Below are 25,856 nucleotides of genomic sequence, written 5' to 3'. Positions count from 1 at the left end.
CCTAACATTCACAGTGTCCCTTGAAGGTCACTTTTTCAGAAGAAATTCAATGAGTAGGTATACCTAAGGTCTGCTACAACTCTAAAATGACATATAAGGTATGTAAATTCTTATTCAGTTCTGGAACTGATGTCATACTTATTCACAGGAAAGAAAGAGTAACAGTCAGCAGCTTGAAACTCCAAAGATTTTGGAGGAAGGGAAGGGTGGAGAGGATAGGCAACTTGATTACTGACCAACTTAGGCACCAACTGTGGTCCTAATTTTTGGTCAATAACCTTCTATGTCTCTAAAGAGTACAGTGCTTTAGAGCTGTCCCTTTAACAGACCCTTTGGGGTATCAGTCCTAAATGTGCTGGTTAGCTTTAAAAGTTATCATCTCTCATTTGTCCCTTAGTTGATCTATCCTCCAAATGCTTATGAGTGATTTTAATATAATACAAAGTTAGTCCTTTTTTTCTGCTCAAAATTATTGAGTAGCTAACCTTCCTATTACTGCATATAACATCAACATAAGACTTATGATTTGGTTCCTACTATGTCTAACTTTTTGTGATCTCATTCACTGTAGCCTGTCAGACTCCTTTTCAAATACTTTATTCTTGCTCCCTGGTTCCCACTGGATGTTTTGTTAAAGCCACATCATGTAAAGTTACTCAAACATGCCACGTCCTTTTAGGCCTATATGCTTTCAGACTTACCTTCAGTTTTTGTAATTCACCTTCAATGTCTATTTCCAAAGTAGGGTATATAGATTTGTACTGGTTAGCCAGAACTTTGAACCTGAGAAAAAACAGATAAATCAAGACCTTAGCTCTGTTTTAAAATATTCTGAATAATTTTATTCCATTCAAGTGATTTCTGGAGTTAAGTGGTCTTAATAACAATCCCCAAAATGAAGTTACACTCTGAGAAACAGAATCTAATTAAGGTCAGTCATATGAATAAATGATACATTCAAAATATGTTTTGCTGATATGAATATCAACAATATAATTAAGGTGATGTGTGAGGGGCAGGAGGAGCAGAGAATGACTCAAATCTGTAACCACAAGACTTAAATCTGAATTAATTATATTATACTCTGTGAAAGATAAAAGGGGATGGTCTAAAATAATGCTTTTAGGAGAGTCAGCGGCAGACATTAGCAACTTGTCTCCAATATTCTCACTGGAGGTGCCCTAACAATGCAGACAGACAAACTGCTGACTGAAAATGGATACAGCGAGTGATCTTTGAGGCTGTTATTAGATGCAACCAACTAACTCATCATTGAGACACCATATAGTTTACTGATGATTATTAGGTTTCCCATGGAGATTTTTCTACAGTGATTAAATGTCAAGGTGGCATTCCTACTTTTCAAGCTGAGCTTGATACATGTTAGTTCACAAATACTTGATAACCTAATTATTTCTAGGTGAAAGGATACAGCAATGTCTTTGAACTTGAAAATCTAAGGATCAAGACCCTAGGATATGAAGACCCCACCATAGCACTGCCACATCCCCCAGGAAACATGTCTATTTCTCCGTAAAGTATTCTAAATTCCAATCCTTAAATATAATTTTGGCTTTGTCTTTCTGGGGGTACTCATATGATATCGACATCATGTTATTTTCATGAAGTTAATCTCAAATTAAGGACCAATTCAAATGTAATAAAAAATAACTTTAGTATTTCAAAAGAAACAAAAAAGCCAACCACCACGAATCAACTAGAATACAGATTTTTATCAATTTGCATATTGAGTTTTAAAAATTCTAAAAATCCATTTGCTCTTTCCATTTCGAAATACAAGATAGTTACCTCTCAGAGAAGCCATCAAAGTCAGAAACAAGATCGCACATCCTGAGTCCACTCCGAGCAGCTTTGGAAGAATAAACTGGGCCAATGCCCTTTTTTGTGGTACCCAAACTTAAAAATAGATCAAAACAAGCTCTGAGTTAGAAAAGAAAGATCCAGTTCTTAATGGTCAGCTGACCACAAAGAATTAAGTTACTATGAATGTTTTCTATTTATGCTATTTGCTTGATGGTTATTTTCATGATCTTACTGATTTTCTCTGAAATCTAAACAGGATAGTCTAATAGCTATTTTTCTTAAACTTCTGGCCTAGAATTGAAATAAAAAAAGACTAGATATGCTTAAAACTGCTCACACACACACCCACAAAAACCCGAACATACTTTTTTCCCGCTTGTTCTTGTCTCTGTTGTTCCTGGATACCATCAGCTGCCTGATGAAAATCAAATACTGAGGGAGAAAAAACAAAATCAGCTGTTATTGACTCAAAAGTAATGTAGGAAAGCAAAATGTATTTTGTTTTAAATTACTTAAGTTACAAATCCCTTCAGCCTAGCTTCCTTATGACAAATACAATCCTAACTGGTATATTATTATGAAAATATACCTGATCATTCATTCCTATTTATTGCAATCGATCATATTTTTACAAATGAGTCCTTAAGACAGTAATTTTGGAATAGCCTACCCTACAATTCTATAAAGCTCATTTTACTAAGATATTCTCTGCAAGTTTTGGACTCTAGAATAATTTGGGGGTTATGTTGATCATCTCCCTTTTCTCTTCCTCATAAGCTAATAGTGGAGATAATATTAAAAAAAATCAAATCCCAGAGAAATCAGGAGAGAAAAAAAAAGAACAAATAGAAAACAAAGAGTAAATATAAATTCAACCATACCACTAATTATACTAAAAGTAAATAGTTTAGATACTCCAATTAAAAGGAACATTATCACAATGAATAAAAAGCAAAGTCTCAATATACTTGTTGACAATGAGCCATAAATATAAAGATATAAATAGGTTAATAATATGTGCAAATAAATAATATGTGCAAATTTGAAATCATTTATTTTCAAACAGAAGTAGTAAAGCCTCTTGAAATACTACTTATTCGTTTGATTAGCTAATTCTTCAGAAGTAGGTAATCTTAACCTAGTCCTTATCAGAAACAGAAAAAAAATATTAATAATATTTCATGTACTTAAACTCAATTGTTACAATTCATCCTACTTAGTTTTCAATAAAATTAAAGATCAAATCATCTATTAAATGCTTTCATATGTTTCTGATAAAAAGACAGTTAATATACTGCATCCCCTTACCAATATGAGCTCTGTCAGATATGATAAGCCTTTTCTCCCAGCCTTCCAGACCTAGAAGGAAGGGAAGAATAGACATGCTTAATTGAACATTTGTATAATAATTTTTAAATCTTAATTTCCTTAGAAATACAATGTTTAAAAAGTGTTTTTCACTGAAGTAATCATTTTAGTATCTTTTCTTCTGTATAGGAAATATATTTAACAAGAATTTTCTCATCTGTCATTATACAAACTCATTCACAAATTCTATCTTTCTAAATGTTTTGCTCTAAGCTGTTCCAAACTCAAGCCAGCCATAGCCACATAAAATACTTTTAAGCATCCAAAAACACAAATGCTACAAAATACCATTTTGTCAGCGGTGGGGAGTGAGGAGCAGAGCATGGGCAGGATTTTGAGAAAAGGGAGTTAATTTTGGGAATAGTGCCCTTTCTCAAGACAATTACAAAAAATGTGATTAAACAAAATAATAAAATGTTCTCACTAATTCTTCCAAAGTACTATCAATTACTGTACTTATCACACTGAATTATAAGAAGATCTATGTATCTTCCCATTTAAGTGTAAATGCGTGAGAGTAGGAGTCATGAGTTTTCATAACACGGGGTCTGGCATCCAATAAATGTTCAAAGAAAATGACTGTTGAATGAATAAATAAATGAATTTAAATATTTTTCTTTAAAGACAGAACCTTAGGTTATATGTATTCTAAGGATTAGCCACCCAGCCCAGGTTATATGTATTCTAAGGATAAGCCACCAAATACTAATTTTGAAAATTAGCATTTGAATAGTAAAAATTAATTACTTTTGATAATATTCAAAGATTTGTTTTAAAAATATTCCTTATAAAGAAGATATTAAGCCCTCCCATAGTTGTTGACATGTAAACACATACGTATTCTAAAGTTAGCTTAGGCAATATTACAAAGTAAATATTACAAAGAAATTCAGTAAGGTGGATTCAGCTGAGTTAGGTAGGGCAGAAGGAAAAACAGGAGGGCAAAACTGTAAAGGGGGATGAAGAACAGCGGAGAGTAGCATGGGAACCTCGACCTGACCAATTAAAGAAAGCAGACACACAAACAGGTAAAATTTCAGGGAAGACTGCAGAGAGAGAAGCAAGACAGGATTCTTTTAAGTCAGATTTAGTTGTCAGGAACACTTAAGGATGGATAGACTGCTACTTCTATGCATGAAAGATAAACTTTAAAAATTTAATAGGACTTAGTGTATTAAACATGAGTTAAGGGGAAACTACACTAATGATTTTTCTCAATTATGTTTTATTTGTACTGTCACAGTCCCCTCAAACCCTAGAAAGGCAGCCAAACTGAATGTAAATGGACTTTCAAAACTCCAGAAAACATAAGAGAAGGCAGGAAATCAAGTCTCTCTTTTTTTTTTTTTTAGATGGAAGTGGATATACTGCATAGAAGAGTTTACCTCACTTGGAGGGAGGGATCTAAACAACCCTCTTTTGTCCTGGGTAGTAGTAACCAAGGGACCTCCAGATCTTCTCGGAAATGAGGCTAATGGTGTACAAAATGGGCTAAGTGGCTTCCTGAAACTGCCTTAAGCTAATTTTGGTTTGTGCAGAAGAAGATGCTAGCAAGCACAAGTGACACAATGAGCTTGTTTCCTAGAGTCGTGCCACCAACATACAGTAATTCTAGCTACCTAAAGATAAGGTTTGCAGACAACCAATGTGTAAAACATCAGGACTTACACAATGAATTTGCTATGCTTGTCTTTTGTTTAGAACACTGATTATAATGAATAAAATATAATAAAAATTTATTAAAATAAATAAAAATTAAGACATAAAAATTATGTCCTACAATAACCTGCAATTTTAAAGTAGAAGATAAAAATGTGACTTTTTTCTGGAATGAGAGTCCCTTTAAAACTTTATCCCCGCCCATCTCCCCCAAAAAACAAATAACTGGTTACCAGACAAAGCAGACTCATTCTTTCATACCTTTTCCTTTTTGAACATTTTTTTCTGCTTCCTCAAACAATCCAGGTAGATGAATCACCACACCATTTCCTTAAAAAAAAAAATACACACATATAAATCCCAACTTTAGACATCTATATTTGTAATACATAATGATATTTAAACAAAGACATTTATAATAATCCTTATCTAGAACAGTAGAAGAGTGATACACTTTGATTAGTAGAACATTCTAATTATCAGGGAGTTACCACGGAAATGACTCCAAGTCTTAAAAAGTAGTAAAATGTAAATACACAATAGAACATAATACACATAATAGAAAACACTTAAAACGACACTCAACAAGCTTTGAAATTTCTTTGAAATGAAGTGAAACTGTTATTTTGAAAGGAACCAGTTATATAGTTTTAGGCAAACTGAACCAGATCAGAGTCTTTCAACTTGGGGACTCAAACCAATTAGTGGCCATAAAATCAATTTACTGGGTTGTGATTAGCATTTTTAAAAATAAAAGACTAGAAGAGAAAATGTCAGATTGCATCTTATGTTACAAGCATTCAGAATCCATCCATGAAACACAGACTTCTCGCTTTTCTTACTATGCTTCATAGTGCTTGGAAACCTGATTTGATGATCCAACACTTTGCTACACAGTTAAGAATGCCAATAAGAAATAAATGCAAAGTAATCATTCCAAAAAGTATTAGGGCTAAAAGATCTAAAAGATGTGTTAAACAGTGAAAGTCAGGTATATTCCAGGAGGTACCACTGTCAGGATTAATAAGCAATCAAAAAATCATTTGATTAGAGATTAAATAAGCTTAATGAAAAATAAACACTATTATCAACTGGGGGAAGAAAATCCCTAAGTTCAGTTTACATACTTACCAATGAATGCAGTAACATTCGGGTTAATTATTCCACTGGGTAAAAGGTGAAAATCATACTCCACAGAATCTACAACAACTGTATGGCCAGCATTATTTCCTCCCTGAAATACAAGATTGGGAAAACTAAACCTAACAATGAATATGACAAGCAATATAATTCCTTCCAAAGTGAATTAATGATTTCCTACTAAAATGACAATGTTACTTGAGGCAACCCAAGTATCTGCCGCGAATACTTATTCTCTAGAGGCTTACAACAGTTTGGCCATCCTCTCTCCTTTCCTTACTTGAGTGATTATTCCTAACAGGATCTAGAAATTGGAGAATTCAGATTTCTGGAAGACTGAAAGACATATTCCATCTTAAAAAGAGAGAAAAAAATGAACAAAGTACAGGGAAGAATCAGCTTGTTATTCTGTTTCTGGCACTATGTGGAACATGTAGCAATCTACTTAATTATCCATGACACTGATCTTTAAAATATCCTTAAAGCTGAAAAAGTAATCTATCCTAACTTGATAGAAATATTCATATAATTCTCATTGTCCTAAAAGTGTGACAAGCAACTCTGACCTAAAATTATTATTCTTATATTGATTTATCAACTAGGATATCTCCCAAGCAATTCCCTCAATTATTAGTTATCCTGAAGACTAATTTTTAAATTTTAAAATCAGTCTTGTGAGCTTGGTTAGTGACCAGTTCCTTGAATCTGCTTGTCTCTGGCTAAAGTAATACACTGGGTCAAGGAACTTCTAAAGCTGAGCATCATAGTAAAAATCCATGGTGAAATTTCTACTCTATGAAACAAAATGTGAAACTGAATTATAAAAATCAGGTACAAAAAAAAAAATCAGGTACAAATGAGACAGTATTAAGTGATCAGACAATTTTTCTAATTTCTAAGCTTAAAAAGCATGAGGAAAAGACACAAATCAATTTATGTTTAAACATCTACAGAACACTAACAATAATTTAAAAATAAACAACAAACTAGGAATATATCTGAACAAATAAAAAGTTTAACAACATCTTTGCAGGACATGACTGGTTTAACTTGATCACAAGGCTACCAAATTTACGTACTTTTACCGTCATCATGAATTCACAAAAATGCCAGAATAGGTCCTGCAAAAAAAATTTTCAACAAAGCAAATACTTATTTACAGTGTTTTGCACTGTACAAAGAATTCCTTGCTTAAAGACTAGAGTTATGTCATGTATGTTTAAAAGAAAAAAAAAAAGACTTGGCAGTGGTAGCCTGAAGTCCACCAGATAACAGGTAGGTGACAAGACACAGGAAGACAGAAGCAGGGATTTAAGCAATACCTCCTTCACTTGATACCATCAAAGGAACAGGTGAATATTTTTTTTTACTGTTTACTTATTTGTAGGCAATATCTGCAAATGGATATAAAAGGCACAGTAGGATGTACAGTAAAAAGTGAAGTCTCTCTCGTACTCTTCTCTCCCCTTCCCTGCTACAAGGCTGCTGTTTCCACCTGCTTTTTGTGTCCTTCCGTAAGTAATTCTGCATATACAAACACATATTTGCATATTCCACTTATGCAAATAATAGCAAAGATACATACCTGGGCAAATTGCTTTTCTACCTAACAAATCTTAAAGCTCATTCTCTATAACCTTGCAAAGGGAAAACCTCATTCTTTCAACAGCTGCACTGTATTCTTTTTTATAAGGACACATACATTTACTAAACTGGTCCCACAGAAAGGCATTTGGGTTGTTTCCAATCTTTCGTCTTTATTAACAATGTTGCAATATACTTCCTGGTACATACTTTATTATTATTTTACCCTGGGCAAGTTTATCACCAACTCTGACAGAATCCTAAAACATTACATAAACTAAAGAATATACTGGAAAAAAAAAAGAACATATTGATCTTAGTCTTTCTTAAATAACCCACAGGACAATTCTTACTTGGTTTTTATGGGTTTTCTTTCATTCTATCCCTCATACCAAAATTAGCCTTTTTATCACAACTTTCTGTCATTTAGGAAACTTCCAAGTTTCAGGAAAAATATTTTCAGAGTATGAAAACTCATTAAAATTTCTTCAAATCTTAGGAAAATGTTAATGTTATTATAACTATTTACTCTAAATTGTTATAAAACACTAAATTTAATGAATTCATATTAAACTGTTATAAAGTACTAGTGCTTTGAAACAATCAATAAAATGTTATTATTTAAGCAGAACCGGTTTCCTTTTTAATTCATTTGCTTAATATAAAACAAACTATCTACTTTGTAATTTTGATGTAGACTTTTAAAATAAGTCTCTTTACTCATTTTTTTTTACAGTTGTTTTTAAAGATATACTAATATAGTCATTTGGATAAATAATTTTTAACTCAGTTGTTTTTGTGTATAACAAAGCCTAGTACTCTCTTAGATAGTATCTTACTAAGACAGGACGTAATGATGGAAAGATAGTGGCTGATGTATTTGTTTGTTTGAAACAGGTCATTGTGACTGGTGATAAATGACTTTAGGGCAATATATATTCTTTGAGTTCTTCCAAGTTTACACACAGGTGGTGGTTCAGGCTGGAAAAGTTCAGCTGCAAAAGGCTTGAAATTACACTTTCGTGAACAGCTTGCTCATTCAAACATTAAACAAGATTGTTCAATAGTCAATGCCTTAGTAAGGATTACTATATGGTTTAAATCCCACTTAAATTGTTTGATTGAGTAGGAAAATATGGTTAAATATATTCAAGAATAACCCTAAATTATCCTGCTGAGGAGTTAAGGGAGAAAATGTGTGCATTAGCTAGTATGTTTGGTCACTAGTGCCCTACGAGGGTTGGGGTGTAAAAGCTTCTAATCTTGAAACACTTGCTGTGCAGAAGAGTCCTGAGGTGAACTGAGACGGAGCCACTCATAAGGCATTTTTTTGACAAATCTATATATGATAAAACTTTTAGTATAGGGTCATGTCACAAAAAGCCTCAGATGAAGCTTCAAATTTCAACTGCCTATTTGGATGCCAACCTAAAATATGTGTAAGTTTTGTGTGCAATGTGCTTAGTCGCTCAGTCGTGTCCAACTCTTTGTGACCCCATGGACTGTAATTCCTCTCTCCATGTGGACTCTACAGGCAAGAATACTGGAGTGGACTGCCATGCCCTCCTCCAGAGGATCTTCCCAATCCAGGTATCGAACCCAGGTCTCCTGCATTGCAGGCAGATTCTTTACCATCTGAGCCACCAGGGAAGCCCATAAATTGTGTGGAATATACGAAATTCTTCTTGGGAGCTGAGGAAATTGTTCTGAAACACAGGTCCAAGCAGGGGTCACATGTTAGCAGCAGACAGCAAAAACAAAGAGGTTTCAGTAGAACTACCATTGCCAGTCTCACCCAACCACCAACACCCACGACCACATTACCAGGGCAGATAGTCCTCCTTCTGTATCCACAGGAGATTGGTGCCAGGACCCCCAGAGACACCAAAATCCACAAGTGTTTAAGTCCCTTATATAGTGCAACATTTGCATATGACTTATGCAAACCCTCAGGGATACTTTAAATCATCTCCAAATTAATTATAATACCCAATACCACATAAATGCTATGTAAATAGTTGCCAGCATAGCAAATTCAAGTTTTGCTTTTTGGAACTTTCTGGATTTTTTTTTTTTTCAATTTATTTTTGATTGACGGTTGAATCCTTGGATAGAGAACCCATGGATATGGAGGCCCAACTGTACTCTAAACTGCAGACTCCCACATTTGCGATGAACAGCTTCTCACATGGGCAACTCTCTGCAGTATGTACCTAGATAAGTAGCAAGGACATATATGTTTAATTATGTTTAATGTTTCTCCTAACTAGCGCTGGGAAGGCCAGATAAATGATAGAAGATAAATATATCTTTCATTCTACTTTTAAACGATACCTCAAAGCAAATTTGGAAAAGTATCCTCCCAGATACAACATTAACCACATATTTATATTAATAGCTATATGTAAACTACCTCTTGCTGCTTTGCTAAATTCCCATAACACTTATGATCCCACTCATTCATGCAGCATTTAACAAATACTTCTAAATATCAAAGCTGTGTATTTTATACTACTTAACTAAAAAACAGAATATGTTCAATTGTTATAGAAACAAGGAGCTGTGGAACAGTAATTAATGCTGTTTTGCAGATCAACCATATCAATTGAGAAAATATTTCTTTATGAATCTTAGATGTCTTCACTTTTGAACATTTTTAATTTTGAAATATACCATCTAAAACCCCATTAAACAAATGAGTGGGGCTCAAAGGTGGCTGCATATTGTGTGGCAAGTCTCTGAGGAAAAACATAAGTTTATAATGCCTTATATATTTTTCTTACATTAAATAACAAGAACAAATGTAAAATTCAGCGGGGATATAAGATGACAAATATAAACTCTTTAAATACAAGGGCTCAATACTTTGCTTCCCCCACAGTGACCAATAAAGTTCTAGATACTGTTAGTACTTATTTGATATGGACTAATTAGTGAGATGGTTAGACAGCATCACCGATTCAATGGACATGAACTTAAGCAAACCCCGGGAGATAGTGGAGGACAGGGAAGCCTAATGTGCTTAGGGTCAAAAACAGTTGGACAAGAGTTTGTAACTGAACAACAACAACAATGATAATTTTAGAAAAGTAAAACTCTACAATTCTTTGAAAATAAAGCCATTCTACCACCTCTTCAAAACAAAAGGAAATTAACAATATTAAAGTGAAGAATATTTAAAGGAAAAAATCCAGTCATCCAATCAGCACTCACCACAATCACAAAAACATCCTCTAATTTGGTGTTTATTTTACTGATTTTCTTTGACCATTATTTTTACATTAAAATTGAATATAAATATTAAACAAGCTTCTTAATGACCAAAAAACACACAACTGTACCTCATTGAAATAAATTAGAATATTATTATGATGGAGGTGGGGGAGAGCAGAACTAAAATTCTATGTTCTCCAAGATGAAGAGCAAAATTTCTTGTATGTACTTTTAGGGTTTTAAAACCAATACAGCTAAGTCTCATTATTTTAATTATAGTTAAAATAATAAAAACCTATTTAACACCACACATTTTCCCTCCAGAAAAGCACCAAAGGTCTACAATACATTAGAAAACAACTTACAAATGAGAATAACCCTGAATTGTTTCCTCATTTCTTATCTTCCCATGAAATGAACTGAAGGTCAGTTATACCTTCAGTACATTGAGTCCCTCTGCCTCCCCTCCCCCTTACCATTTACTTCATAAATCATATAATGTGTAATCATCCCCTCTGGCCTCAGTAATTGATCCAGAGGAGGAAACCTGATCCAGGCCTGAGCCAATCAAGCTTCCCTCGGGAATTTGATTGTGAGAGATGCCTATCACCTAAGAGAGCATCCTAAAGAGAAAAACCGCCAGTTCTGCCTGCTGAGATCCAAGGAGCTGCCTAAGGCCAGGCCACTCCAAGGTTTAGCCATCTAGGTATTCTTTTAAACATAGCCCCATTTTGCTTAAGACAGTCTCTTTTCCATTGTTTGTAAAGAATCCAAATTATTCACAAAGCAAAGTCCCTGCAAGATGGTATGTATACAGCCCATTCTCTAAATTCACATCCTGCACTAGTAATAACTGAATTTAAGATGATTAACTTATGTACACCTGAAACTAATACTTGTAAATCAACTATACTTCAATTAAAAACTAATTTAAAAAATTAATTTCTAAATTTTAATATCTATGCCATCAAGAATAAACCTCTAAAACATGGTACTGGAGGACATAGGGATAATATAATATTATTTAGTTGTTTTGTAACTGTTCTCTTAAATATCATAAAAGCCATTATAAACTTATGATTTTCCTCAAAGAGACTTGCCACTCAATATGAAGCCACTTTGGGGCTCCATTGGTTGGTTTCTTGGGGTTTTAGATTGTATATTTCAAAATAAGAATATTTAGCTCTTTTATACTGTTTTCATGTACACTTTTTTCCCCAATTTGATTTTAAACTTAATAAAGTCAGATGACAAGTGTTTTAAATTTTCTTCCCATAGCTCCTCAGAACCAGAGGCTATCAAGCCCAAGTCTATATAAAAGTTTGGATCAGGAAATGTTGTTATACGTAAGTTTCTAAGAAGGTCCAAGAGAGGAAAGAGAAGAAAAAGGAAAGGAAAAGAAAAAAAAAAACTTTTTTTTAGAATGGAATGAAATGACACTAGTCGGCAAAAGTGACTCCTGAGTCTTGACTTAGTTTGCTACTAGGTCTTCCTCTTTCCAAAATCACTCCAACTAAGTGAATTTCTGCTGTGAGAGGAGATGGAAACAGTCAATGTTACAGGCCTGAAAGAATGGCATCTCTTTTCTATCTAATAGCAAGAGTGTTAAGGGCTAACAATTTCATGCACATAGCACAGAGGCATTACTCAGGCCACTTAGTTTGGCCTCCAAAATAGTCTGTGTTTTCTCTTTGTCCTTGTTCCTCTGAATACATGAATACTACACTGTAATCATAGAGCTCAAAATGAACATCAATCAAAAAAAAGCCAGAATAAACACTATGGATTACAGCAGAGAGTAGCAATGCTCAGACCCATACCTTTGAACTATTCTAGCAACCAAAAAAGGGTTTCCACTTCATATCTAGTCTTCAAGCTCCTCAGAAACCTAACAGTCTTGTTTTGAGTTGGTGCTGATTACCTGTGCTGATTTTCTTGGTAAAGACCCTTCCAGCCCATGTCCTGTTGTTGATTTCACTATTTGCCAATACTAAAACACAGCAATCCGCAGCAATTAAGGAATTATAAACAAAGATGACTGTTCTTTTATAAAAACACTCAAATTACTGCAATTAGCTTGTGATTCCACAGTAGAGCAGGTTTAAGTTACCAGCAGTAAGCTGATCAAATTAAACTATTCGACAGTAACCAGACACACTAGCTAGGAAAACATATACAGGGTATCTGAATTTCTTTTTAGCAAAGACATCCAAGTGCACTGCTCAGTTATCTCTTAAAGGCTTAAGACATCTGCTTTACCTTACAGGATTACATTTACCTTCCAGTCTCATACACAGATAAGTGTTACACGGATGACAAAAATCTCAGGTATCTTGTATTTTGTACCTTAAACTACATTATAAAACAACTCACAAGGAAAATGGGAAGAGGAATAGACTTGGAGGATCTCAGGTTTCTGATTAAGAAGCTCCAGATTCTAGGTGCATGTGTGTGCTCTAATATACACACTTAACAAGGGTCAGAGATGACCACAGTCATAGATAGAAGGATCAGACATGCAACCAAAAAAATGCATAAACCAATGTTATGCAGCTCTTTATAAATGCCAGATAAAAACTCCCCTAATCGTTTATGGAGATATTTTCTTAAAATACACTGACATTGAACTGCAGATTTCAAGTCAAAAAAAATTTCTCTCATGAATAAAACCCTTCCTTTAAATGGGTTTTCAAAACATAATATAGACAAAAGACCCATTTTTAAAAATGTCATGGATCTCCCATTTTTTAAAGAGGAATTTTATTACATTGAATTAAATATAATTAAAAGTTGGTTCAATGTAAAGAACCATCCATCTTGGAGCCAGAGTAGCCATGGGAACTGTCCTCTATTAACTGTCACCCCCCCCCTTCTTTTTAATTGAAGCATACAACAAACTGTGGGAAATTCTTAGAGAGATAGGACTAGCAGACCCCCTTCCCTGCCACCTGAGAAACCTGTATGCAGGTCAGGAAGCAACAGTTAGAACTGGACATGGGACAACGGACTGGTTCCAAACTGGGAAAGGAGTACATCAAGGCTGTATACTAGCCCCCTGCTTATTTAACTTCTATGCAGAGTACATCATGCAAAATGCTGGGCTGGATGAATCACAAGCTGAAATCTTCAACCCTGAATATTCATTGGAAGGACTGATGCTGAAGCTAATGCTCCAATACTTTGGCCACCTGAGGCCAAGAGCTGACTCATTGGAAAAGACCCTGATACTGGGAAAGATTGAGGGCGCAAGGAGTAGGGGGTGACAGAGGATGAGATGGTTGGATGGCATCATCGACTCAATGGACATGAGTTTGAGCAAACTCCTGGAGATAGTGAAGGACAGGGAAGCCTGGCGTGCTGCAGTTAATGGGATCACAAAGAGTTGGACACGACTTAGCAACTGAACAACAATACATAGTTGATTTACAATGTTGTGTTCGTTTCAGGTAGACAGTGAAGTGATTCGTTATACACATATATATACTTTTTCAGATTCTTTTCCCTTATAGGTTGTTACAAAACATTGTGTTCCCTGTGCTATACACACTTCAGTGTTCTTTTCAAATGCTTTCCCCAGACAATACTGAACACCTCAACATCCCTTTTTCAACTGATAAAAAGTACTCTAACATCACCAATCTTCACTTACTGTTATATAGCTAATCCACATTAATCTTTGGTGTCAATACTGACTTAGTCCCCAAAACATACGTAGATTTGTATCCAATTACTGTTAAGTAAGCTATTAAGTACATTATCAATTTACAAGTTCACTCTAGATTTGTTCTAGGCAACAATTTTTCCTACAGATACTTAAAACTACCAAACTAATCCAACCTTTCTCACCAAAATTAAAGAAACAGAATAATATTGGTCAGATTATTGAAGATAAGTTCATATAATTTAAAAATTTATGCCTCAAAAATAAAGATAATGCCATATTATCTATACTAATACAGTAAGCTTAAATAGTGAACAACTTAGAGATCTACTGCCCTCAGCAAAGAAAAACTGTTTAATAGAAACACATGGCAGTCAACTGAAATTTGTTGAGGAAATGCACAAAAATTATACAATTATCAGTTACCTATTTTCTCATAGATAAAGGAGATAAAACTTTAAAGGAGTAAAGCCTTTGAACTTAATAGTACAACATAAAAAAATACTAGCTAAAAATACTATGCAACAATTGTTAATCCCAGGAATGCTGGGGATTCCACATTAAGCTCACATCAATAGTCAATTAAACTGTCCAGGAATATATTAAAAATAATAAGGCTTCCCCAGTGGCTCAGTGGCAAAGAATTCGCCTGCAATGCAGGAGACACAGAAGATGTGGGCTCAGTCCCTGGGCGGGGAAGATCCCCTGGAGGAGAGCATGGCAACCCACTCCAGTATCCCATGAACAGAGGAGTCTTGTGGGCTACTGCTCACAGGGTCACAGTCAGACACAACCGAAGCGACTGAGCACGTATTAAAATAATACAGGAAAGGGCTAAACTACAGAATTCAAAGAAATTTCTAAGGGTGATCCAGGTCACAAAACATATATTTGTTAAGTATTTACTTCCTCTCTGCCTCACATAGCTTCCCTAGTGGCTCAGATGGTAAAGAATCTGCCTGCAATGCAGAAGAACTGGGTTCGATCCCCGGGTTGGAAAGGATCCCCTGGAAGAGGGCATGGCAACTCACTCCAGTATTCTTGCCTGGAGAATCCCATGGAGAGAGGAGCCTATCGGGCTACAGTCCATGGGGTTGCAAAGAGTTGATACAACTGAGTGACTAAGCACACACTGCCTCATGTAGTACTGGGTGCTATGGACGAAAACAAAAAGGGAATGAGTCCTCTTTCTGAGAAACCTACATTCTAATAGTACTAAATCACTTCAGTTGTGTCCCACTCTGCATTGGCAGGTGGGTTCTTAGCACTAGCGCCACCTGGAAAGCATTATATTAGGGAAAGCACAATAATCCAAGAAAGCAAGATTTAACCAAGTACACCACACAGTGGTAATCACTTATGTACAATCTTGGAAAATACTATATATAGAAAACAATCCTGATATGAGACAAAGAAACAGCAATTGTTATAAAACTGGAAGAATGGCTTACCTTAAATGCTAATTCTCCACCAGCTTCAAAATTATGGAAGGTGGTTTAGAAGATAATTTTAGCTGTATAAGGTCAAGGCATTAAAAAAACACTGAAGTTATTTTCTTTTAAATTATCTCTCAACCTTTCTGAGTATTTCAAGGAGAAAGTCTCAGTTGCTGCTGGTATGTCTTTTGCATTTCTTCATCACTTGCTAATAGCTGGTTTCAGACCCTTCAGCAGATACCCACATCTAGCTACAAACATTTTTTTCATTGTGCTTAGTTTTATGGCCAACTTTACATATAGCATGTGACAGGACACACTTTCCCTTTATAATTAATTTTACTTAGTATTTCCTCTTTATTAACATTAAAACCCTGGGGAAAAAACACAAAGAAAGGAAATACTGTTCTACCTACCCTGATCACAGGCAACTAACCTCATGCCTGTCATAGCCAAGACTACCAAGCTTTACTTTCACCAGAACAATAAACAAACCCATGCTTAAAGCCTGATATAAAGTACAATAGTCAAAATCTCTGTAGTTTCTATTCGACGAAATAAAGAAAATAGAGACTAATTTACTTTGAGGGAATTGGGGTGGGGGGACAGTAATAGACCTTCTAATAAAACTATTTTTGAGTTGCCAGGAAGGGGCCTTCCTATTCCCATATTTTAACCTTTTGAAAAACCCACACTAACACCCTTCTCCATCCCCACCCTGGCAATACTTTTCTAAGTAACAGTTGTCCACTAGACTATAAACGCCTTGTGAGCACAAGCCCTGCCTTTGTCAGCTAAAACTCTGGGGCTAAGTGGTCCCCTATAGATATTTGTTATGTGATTGTTGGATGAATGAACTACGCCAGAAATTGGTCCTATACGTAATTCTTCTTCTCTTTTTCTTACAAGACCTATTGAATTAAGTCATCCATCCATGCAAGTCCTACACACTTATTTAAGGATCTAAAGTATAAGTATCTAACAAGTTATAACTTCCTATAAGTCCCAAATCTAAGATGATGATGAAAAGGAAAAATAAAATAAAATGATGATGAAAATGCCACAAGCTTTGCACCTATTCTTTCCAAAAAGACATTTTATATTTAAAATAAATAGTTAAATGCAATGTCAGCTTTTCTTTTAAAAAACTGTATTTTTATTGGGAGAAATTCCTTATTTTATGATTCCATTAGAGACACATTATGTGTATACCACTTCTGGAGAAACACTATAAAAGTCTGAGTTTATGGCATGAATATGACAAAATATACTGATTAAACTCTAAAAAGTGCATATTATTTTCAATAATACACAAAACTTAAATCATCAAACAGAGCAATTCAAGTCCAAAATGTCCTTCCAAAAGTTGACTTTTCCCAGCTCTCTATACATCTTAAGAATTTCAACAGTCCATAACTATCAATTTTATAAGTCAGGAGAACTTCACTAAGATGTCAGCTTACTGGGACTGACCAAATAATATAGTTACCAAAGTGAATCACAACGGATATTCTTAAATCTATTCATTACTTATCTACCAGCATTAACAAGAAATAAGAATCCTTTGGGTTCATAAAACACTAGAAGAATATAAATTTTTTAAATTATATAAGGAAGGTAGTAAGTCAAAATTTTACAGGTAAGTCAAGCCTAACAAGTTTGCTCATACATGTCTCCTCTATCTTCAGCTAACATTCTAAAGCCAAACTTGGCTCCTTCTCAATCATTTCTCTCCAGACTTTCCAAGGGCATCAGATCAGATCAGCCCATGACCTCCTTCAAGACTACTTTTTACAGTAACATGGTAATACCCTCTCCAACCAACAAGTAAGTTCTACTTCTTTTCAAAGTGATTATTAAAATTGAGGATCTTTTAGAATAAATGCAAAGTGGTTACATCCCCCAAAACTTCTTACAATCTATATTTATTCTGTTATTTATGTTAGCTATTTCTGTATAAAAGAATTTGCCTGCAATGCAGGAGACCCAGGTTCGATTCTTGGGTTGGGAAGATCCCCTGGAGAAGGAAATGGCAACCCACTGGAGTATTCTTGCCTGGAGAATCCCATGGACAAAGGAGCCCAGTGGGCTACAGCCCATGGGTTTGCAACAGTCAGACAGGACTTAGCAACTAAACCACAACCCTTTCTGTATTAGGAAGATATCAGAAATGACAGGGAAGTAGATAAAGGGGTCTCAACCTCTCCTCCTGCCCAGAAAGAGTTAGGTATTCCCATACTTTGCCATAGCACAGCAATCTAGGATCTTAAGAGAAAAGGAAGGTGATGGTCAGTCTTCTGGAGCAGCTCCTACAGTAGTGTGAGGCAACACCTTTAGGGGTGTCATGAAGTAACCTCCTATGTTACTTACGTGTGTAGCCAGAGAGGTGGAAGAATAGAAGATAAGTGGTGGCAGTGTTAGTGGTAATACTAAGAAGCAATTGGTGCAACAGCGATCTTAACCCAGAAACGGGCAGGATGGATTTCCTCAAGCAAAAAACAAGATTTTCTCATTTAACTTTTGATGTACTTATGATTACTTTTTTCTGCCTGCCAAAATGGTATTCAACTTCAGGTAGAACACTTCTAATCGAGCAGGCCTACGAACTTGTTAGAATGCACACAGCACTATTATGCCATGTACACAGCTCATGAAGAAGAAACATTCTTCCAACCTAAACAGCAGTTAACTTCAGACATTACCATTCGTTCTGAAAGGGCTTATTGCTCAACTATTTCGAATTTTGAAATTCGTAACAGTTACCTATGAGCCTTTAGAAAGGCCTAGTCTCTTGGCTGCTTCAAAGCAAACGACAAATAGGAAGAAGGTTTATACTGAAAACCACGTGTCTCCCGGTAGGAAGTATATTATTACTATTCCATTTCCCGAAAGTTCACTCTAGGTGTGAGCGTTAACAATGTAAATATTTCTAAATACTAGATTTGACACTTGTGGTGTTCTTTCATTTGCCTCACTCGTAAAAGAGCTGGGATGCCCACCTTTAGGACCAACAAGTAAAATTAATCTTCCTTAGTATACCGGGTACCGAGTAAAAAACGGGGCCATTACACGGTTATAAACCGCCCTTAAGCCCAAAAGTGGGTTCTCCTGTCAACAGAGTGGACCCGATGAGGCAAAGCTCGGCAAGCTCGGGCCTGCAGGTGGGGGAGTGGCGAGTCTGGCTTTCCGGGCGTTTCGGCCCACTTGGTATCCCCTGGGCGGATGGGTGATGACGGGGACGATTTTGCGGCCCCCTAGGGTCTCTGCGCGGAGTCGCCAGCAGGCCTCGGGCGGTAGCTCCTCAAGCTCGAGCGGTCTCCCATCTCCACCCCGGCCCCAGTCCTGGGTTTGAGCACTGGTCCTCGGACCGAACACTGCAACTCCCCAGGCATCGCGCATCTCAAAGCCTCTCAGAGTCAAGCCGCATTTTCCTCCTGAGCCATCTCGAGCCCGCAGCCCGAGACCCAGGTCAGGGGTCTCCGACCTCCCGCCATTTCTCCACGTCGCCGCAGCTCGTAGTAAGAGGGAAGAACCTCAAGGTGACACCTTATTTCGGACGGTGGATGCGAGTTCTGGGCCCGAGCTAAGGGGCCGGCTTCCCGTCAGAGCCCTGCCGCCTCACCTGGCAGCGGCACACGATGTCGGCGTCCTGCGCCAGCAGATCCACCACCTTCCCCTTGCCTTCATCGCCCCACTGCGCGCCGAGCACCACCGTCACCCGGTTCCCTCCAGGCCGCGCCCTGGGGCGGCCGCAGTCGCCGTTGGGCAAGGAGGATGCCGCCGGGTTGGTCTCGGCAAACGCCATGGCTCCGGAGACACGAGGAGAGCCCGAAGGGGACGCGAGTAGCTTGGAGTGCGCGAACTGAACTGCTCTACGGCCGCCAGCCACATGCGGAGGAAGAAGGAGCCAGAGCCAGCCCGCCCCCGCCCCGCCTGCCGGGTCGCCACCCTCCCGCCAGGCCCGCCCCGCGCTCCCGCCGCCCTCTCAGAGGGGCACCAGGACCTCCCCGCGCACGCCGGCCTTGGCAGCACCGCCCCAGGAAAAAGCCACGCCCCTTCCGCGGCCGGGCGCGCCCCTCCAGTGCGAACTCAGAATGGAAAGGATGGGGGCGGGGCTTCGAGCGTGCTTCAACCTCAACGCCCCGCCCACCAGCCCTTTCTCGGGCTTTTCAAACTGAAGAGGCGGGGAGGTACGTGCCAGTGCGTCAGACTACAACTCCCGGCAGCGCTCTGGTCAAAGCGGTGTATTCCGGTGAGTTGGTGTCTGCCATGTGCACGTTTCAGTTTGTGAAAAATGTTTAAGTTGTTTCTTAATTTGCTTTTATTAAGGAATGAGATAGTGTATACAAAACATGAAGGATGGAATTTCAAAATACAAATGGGATGAAATTGGAACATACTATAGATTTAGAATTGGAAAGTAAAGGTCTGAAAGTAAGAGATGCGAACGGGCATCAGAAAAGGGCAAACTCGAATGTAAAGCAGTAATGTAGAGGTCATTAGGCCTGAAAATCTACAGAATACGCAGAGTCCTGTATCTTCTTATTAGAATTAAATGCCAATGTCATTGTAATGTATGCCAGAATACAGTAACAACCCTATGAGGTAGGTAACACTATCTTATCCTTATTTTACAGGATTTAAAAGTTAGTTAACTACCTCTAGTGAGGAGTGAATGGGTGCCTAGATGGTCAGTCCAGAGCCCAAGTCCTTTGTGTAGTGTTTAGTGTTTCAGTTCAGTTCAGTTCAGTCGCTCAGTCGTGTCCGACTCTTTGCGACCCCATGAATCACAGCACGCCAGGGCTCCCTGTCCATCACCATCTCCCGTTTCAGTTGCCGTTAAAGCTCATTTTAAACGGAATCAGGAAGCCCCAAAGGGGAAAGCTCTCATGCGGGTACCACTCCGAGCAGATTGCCTAACAAGGAAGAAGGAAGATAAGAATATTACTTTTCTTTTAGGATAAGGGAAGACATTTTTCACATAGGAATTTTATCTCCTGCTTTTAAAAAAATGGAAGGCAGTTTCCTCCTTTGCCCCAGCAACAATGCTCTAACCTTTGAAATCTTTTTGTCACTTTAGTTAAATGAATAAATATTATTTTATAATGATCTGTGATCCAATTTAGTCACGTCCAAAATTTTTGATATTTTTGAAAATCTTCCCCCAAATCAAGCTATAATTGAAGTCTTTTTGACCTTAAACTAACTTTGGGATTTTTTTGGAGGGCCCTGGAGCATCTCAGAGGATCTGTTCTCTCTGTTCATAAAAAGGGAGATATTAAACTAATTGGACTTATTTGGGAAAGTGCATGGGAAGCATTGTCAAGTAAATAATACTAAGCCTTCTTTATATTGCATCTGTGTTATAAATGCTTCATAAATATAACATTCCTTGAAATCTGATATTTCTGGTGTATTATTACCATTCATAAGGGCTCCCCAGGTGGTACTAGTGGTAAAGAAGTTGCCTGCCAGTGCAGGAGACATGTTCTGCCCCTCGGTTGGGAAGAGTCCCTGGAGGAAGACACAGTAACTCATTTCAGCATCCTTGCCTGGAGAATCCCATGTACAGAGGAGCCTTGTGGGCTATAGTCCATAGAATCACAAAGTGTCAGACACAACTTAGCACATACACACACATGCACCATTCATAATTCTAATTATCTTATAATGTGTATCATAGAACTTACCAAATTCCCTTGTCCATTCTACTATAATGAGCTCCTATTGGATCTCTAATAATGGACATTTAAGGCTTTTGTCACCATAGAGAGTTACTGTTTTACTCTGATGCTTTGCAAAAATATTCCTATAAAAATGCTTCATCTTCAAGGAGAATCGTGGAAAAGACCCCTGCCCCAAATAATTAGAATGCAGATTTCTGATAACTTTAAGATCATAACACTGAACTAGGTAAAAACTTATAAAGCTTTAATGGAAAATTGATTGATTCATAAAGCCACTAACCCAAGATCAACAAGAATTACAGGAGATGGAATGAACAAATGAGAATGACTATAATTCATATGATTTTTTATGCTGGTTCCCTAATGTTCTACTTTTCCTGAATGAAGTCTTTTAGAGGATGATTATAATCTTTATGACTTCTTATGCTAGTCTCCTAATTTTTTCTTTTCCACATCTAAGGAAATTTTTCTCTTAAGCATCTGTCACTTACAGTAGTTGTAAACAAAGATGAAATACTCATCTTTTCCTACCTGATCCCTTCAGAATTTGGGAACTCTTTAAATATTCTTTTCCTGACAGTACTGTTAGTTATTTACATGAATTCAGTGAGAACTTGTTCTTATAATAGTATACAACAGGAAATATTAACTACATTGCCAAGGCTTTGACTGGAATGTCATATTTGAGAGAGAGATACATAGACTCAGATATGACCAATTTTAAGGAATTTCTTGGAAAAACTAAGCCTAGCACCTTGCTTGTAAGGTTCCAGCACAGTAATCTTAAAAAGAACTATGGTCAATCACTATTCTTGCTACATTTATGTAAATAATCAGGCCAAATATAATACAAACAAATTAGTTTTACTATGATTTTTTTGATAAAAGGGAGAAAATTATGGGGAGAGAAATTATGTTTGCACCTTTGTAGATATTAGATCCTTGTCCTGTTTTCTTTAAAGTTTTATTATATACATATAAGCTGGACTAGATCCTAAAGTCTTCTTTTTTCCTCATATATCTGATTACAAATTTCCAAATTAACATTTCCAACCCTTCTGGTTTGGAATCAATAAGAATAAAATTTGTGAATGTCCTTGGACACAGAGGTCCTTCTCACTACCCAGATGTGCCAGAACACCAGAAACTTGAACCTTGAGTAAACATCTTACAAGGAAATGGCGACCGACTTCCAGTATTTCTGCCTGGGAAATCCCATGGACAGAGGAGCCTGGCAGGCTACAGTTCTTGGGGTTGCAAGAGTCCAACACGACTTAGCGACTAAACGACAGTAACCATCTCACAGCTAAAGAAGACCCCACCTGGCATCCCATCCTATAACAAGCTCTGAAGACCACTGAATCAAACTGACCAGGAACTGAAGTAGATAACAGCTGAAGGACACATCTTTTTTCCCAAGATGACTGGACCAGACTTGCGTAACTTTTTCCTCTATTATTATTGCCTTATCCTCTCCCTCTTCTTGGAAAGACAATGCTCTTGTCCACATTTTCAATCTACTACAAAAGGGGGAAACTTACCTAATTGTTGGGTTTGCCCCTAGAGACATCAATCTATTCACAACAGTGGTGACCCTTTCGTCCATCCTGTAACACATTTTTTCACTTGTCTCAAGCACTATTGCTAATTTCACTCATCAATCACTTGACATCAGCTGCAGAGTAAAACATTTGAAGCTTCCCATTCATTCACCTCTTAAAAGAAGCCTACTTGACTCTGAGTCTGCCTCCATAGGGAGAGACTTTCTCCTCTAGGTCAGAATAAGTTCCAATGAAAGCATGATTCAAACTCCCTAACATTAGGAGAGCTAGTCAATTCCACAGCCAAAGCATAGCAGCCCAGCAACGATCACCTGACTCATTAGCTAAAGTAGTTTTGGAAAATTGCATATCCCCTCATTACCTACTTGCTAAACAAGAAGGCATTTTTTTCAGTAGCAAATACTACCTGTTACACATAGTTAAATGCCTCTGGAGAGATTAAAAACTCAATCATAAAGATCAGGAAACTAGCCCATTGGTTACAATAAATTTCACCTGATGATCCCTAGGTTTTTTTTGTTTTGTTTTTGTTTGTTTTAAACCTATTTAGTGTTACCTTTACATTTGGGCTCATGGTTTAGAACCATAATACAAACTGAACTTATATTACTCTTAACTCTGCTTTGCATAATCATTTTTGTGCTCGTTAAACCTTTGTAAGAATGACATATACCCAGTGTAACTGAGCAGGACCCTATGAGGCCTTCTGGGGTAGATCTCACCCTTGCATGTCCTCCACTTGCCTTCCCTAAGTTTCAAAGAATAAATTTAATCATAGAAGTGAGAAAATGCACAAAGAAAGAAAAACAATCAAGTAAGACAAAATAATCACAGTTTAGCCATAAAGTCAAGAATCTTTAGCTCCTCAAGGGCTATAGCTAATATTCTGAGCTATATCCCTTTGAGTTGTTCTGCAGCTAATGAAAGCCCCTCCAAGTGGATGACGTTAGCTATATGTTGCTCATAAGCACATAGAAACCAAGCCAGGTGGGAACCAAAAGATTGATGATGTTGACTCCCAATTAGCTTACCACCAACCAATCAGAAGAATTTCCATGAGCTGAGCATGCACCCCACAACTCCCCTCCCTCAGCTTATCTTTAAAGACCTTTCCCTGAAAGCCATCAGGAAGTTCGGATCTTTTAAGCAGCAGCGAAATGGCAACCCACTCCAGTGGAGAATCCCAGGGACGGGGGAGCCTGGTGGGCTGCCGTCTATGGGGTCGCACAGAGTCGGACACGACTGAAGTGACTTAGCTGCCTGGACTCCTTGTTTGGTGCCCTGCAATAAGCATTACACTTTCCTCCACAACAATCAGGTGTCAGTAGATAAGCTTTATTGTGCATGGGTGAGTAGACCCAAGTTTGCTAGGGTGGTAATAGCCTACCAGTTCAAGATGATCTCCAGTGTTTAAGGCCTTGATAAGACATAGACTTTAGATGGGAAATGCCTGATAGTTATCCCTCCTACTTTTCTTTGTTCCTCAAATGTGGCCTCAATGATTTTCAATCTGCACTTTCCCTTCGACATGGAGCACAGCCACCAATAAAGCCCCTCCCTGGCACCAAGGACCAAAAGCTCTAGATCTGGAAAACCTGACTCTTGGTCAAGCATGCTCTCAAAGGAAGATGGTGACCAAAGGAGGAAATATGAAAATAAAGGAACCGTCATCTTCAATGGAGTCAGAAAGCCCTAAAGAGGGAGCTCTCACACACCTGCCACTTGTTGCAATCTGCATAACCAGCAGCAAGAAGGAAGAAAAGAATGTTAATTTTTTTCTGGTATAGGGGAGGACATTGTTCACAGAGCAATTTTATCTCCTGCTTTTTTTTTTTTAAAGATTTGTTTATTTTGGGAGGCGTGTCAAGTCTTAATTGCAGCACGCAAGATCTTCATTGTGTCAAGTGGATTTTTTGTTGTGGTGTGTGTGCTCTTTAGTTGTGGTGATTAAGCTTAGTTGCTCCAAGACATGTGGGACCTTAGTTCCCCTACCAGGGATCAAAACCACATCCCCTGCATTGCAAGGCAGTTCTTAATCCCTATCTCCTGCTCTTAAAAAAGGAAAGAAAATCCTTCCCTCACTCAGAAAAAATGCATTAACTCCCACTTGCATCCAATGAGAAACTGCCACAGCCTCCGACTCTGGCTCTTCTCCAATGAATGTTTGTTGAAAACAACTCTAGCAATTTCCTTCTAAAACCTAACAAAAGCAAAACCTTCTTTGTTCTCTAGACTTACCCATGATTCACCATAAACTTGCCTGTCCTGAATTGTAATTCTCTGCTATTCCCAAATAAACTCATTTTGCTGGTAAAATAACTGACTTTTATTTTTGAGGTTGACAGGTGATATAAAGAAAAGGAGAAGGAAAAGCTAGAAACAAAAGTATAGGGACTTTCCTGGTGGTCCAGTGGCTAAGATTCCATGCTGCCAATGCAGGGGGCCTGAGGTCGATCCCTGGGCAGGGAACTAGATTCACATGCCACAACTAAAGAACTTGTGTGCCACAGAGAAGATCAAAGATCCCACATGCCACAGCTAAAGACCTGGCATGGCTAAATCAATAAATTTTTAAAATTACTACGGCAAAAGAAAAAAATTACTGTAGGACTTTCCTGGTGGTCTAGTAGTTAAGAATCCACCTGCCAATTCAGGGCCCAGGGGTTTACTCCCTGGTCTGGGAAAATTCCACATGCCCTGGGGCAACTAAGCTGTGTGCCAC

General features: G+C 37.5%; 1 protein-coding gene across 3 annotated transcripts in view; it reads right to left on the bottom strand.

Annotated features, from left to right (window-relative positions):
- ADSS2 (adenylosuccinate synthase 2) overlaps nucleotides 1-19,753 on the bottom strand; it is a 32,016-nt gene extending 12,263 nt beyond the window's left edge. The window contains exons 1-7 of one of the 3 annotated variants that reach the window (XM_068985904.1): nucleotides 19,508-19,753; nucleotides 5,983-6,085; nucleotides 5,113-5,181; nucleotides 3,133-3,183; nucleotides 2,190-2,256; nucleotides 1,810-1,917; nucleotides 702-783 (exon numbers count right to left, since the gene is read on the bottom strand). In XM_068985904.1, coding sequence (XP_068842005.1) covers nucleotides 702-783; nucleotides 1,810-1,917; nucleotides 2,190-2,256; nucleotides 3,133-3,183; nucleotides 5,113-5,181; nucleotides 5,983-6,085; nucleotides 19,508-19,690 — 663 coding nt within the window. In that variant the 5' untranslated portion in view covers nucleotides 19,691-19,753. The remainder of the gene's footprint in view (nucleotides 1-701; nucleotides 784-1,809; nucleotides 1,918-2,189; nucleotides 2,257-3,132; nucleotides 3,184-5,112; nucleotides 5,182-5,982; nucleotides 6,086-19,507) is intronic. The other 2 variants (XM_068985903.1, XM_068985902.1) reach the window with 2 other exon arrangements.
- Between the last annotated feature and the right edge of the window lie 6,103 nt (nucleotides 19,754-25,856).

Source organism: Capricornis sumatraensis, chromosome 14 (assembly GCF_032405125.1).
Source record: "Capricornis sumatraensis isolate serow.1 chromosome 14, serow.2, whole genome shotgun sequence".
In the NCBI taxonomy this organism is placed as follows: Eukaryota; Metazoa; Chordata; class Mammalia; order Artiodactyla; family Bovidae; genus Capricornis; species Capricornis sumatraensis.
The sequence above is the reverse complement of the archived record's forward strand: the minus strand, read 5'-3'. Positions and strand labels throughout refer to the sequence as shown.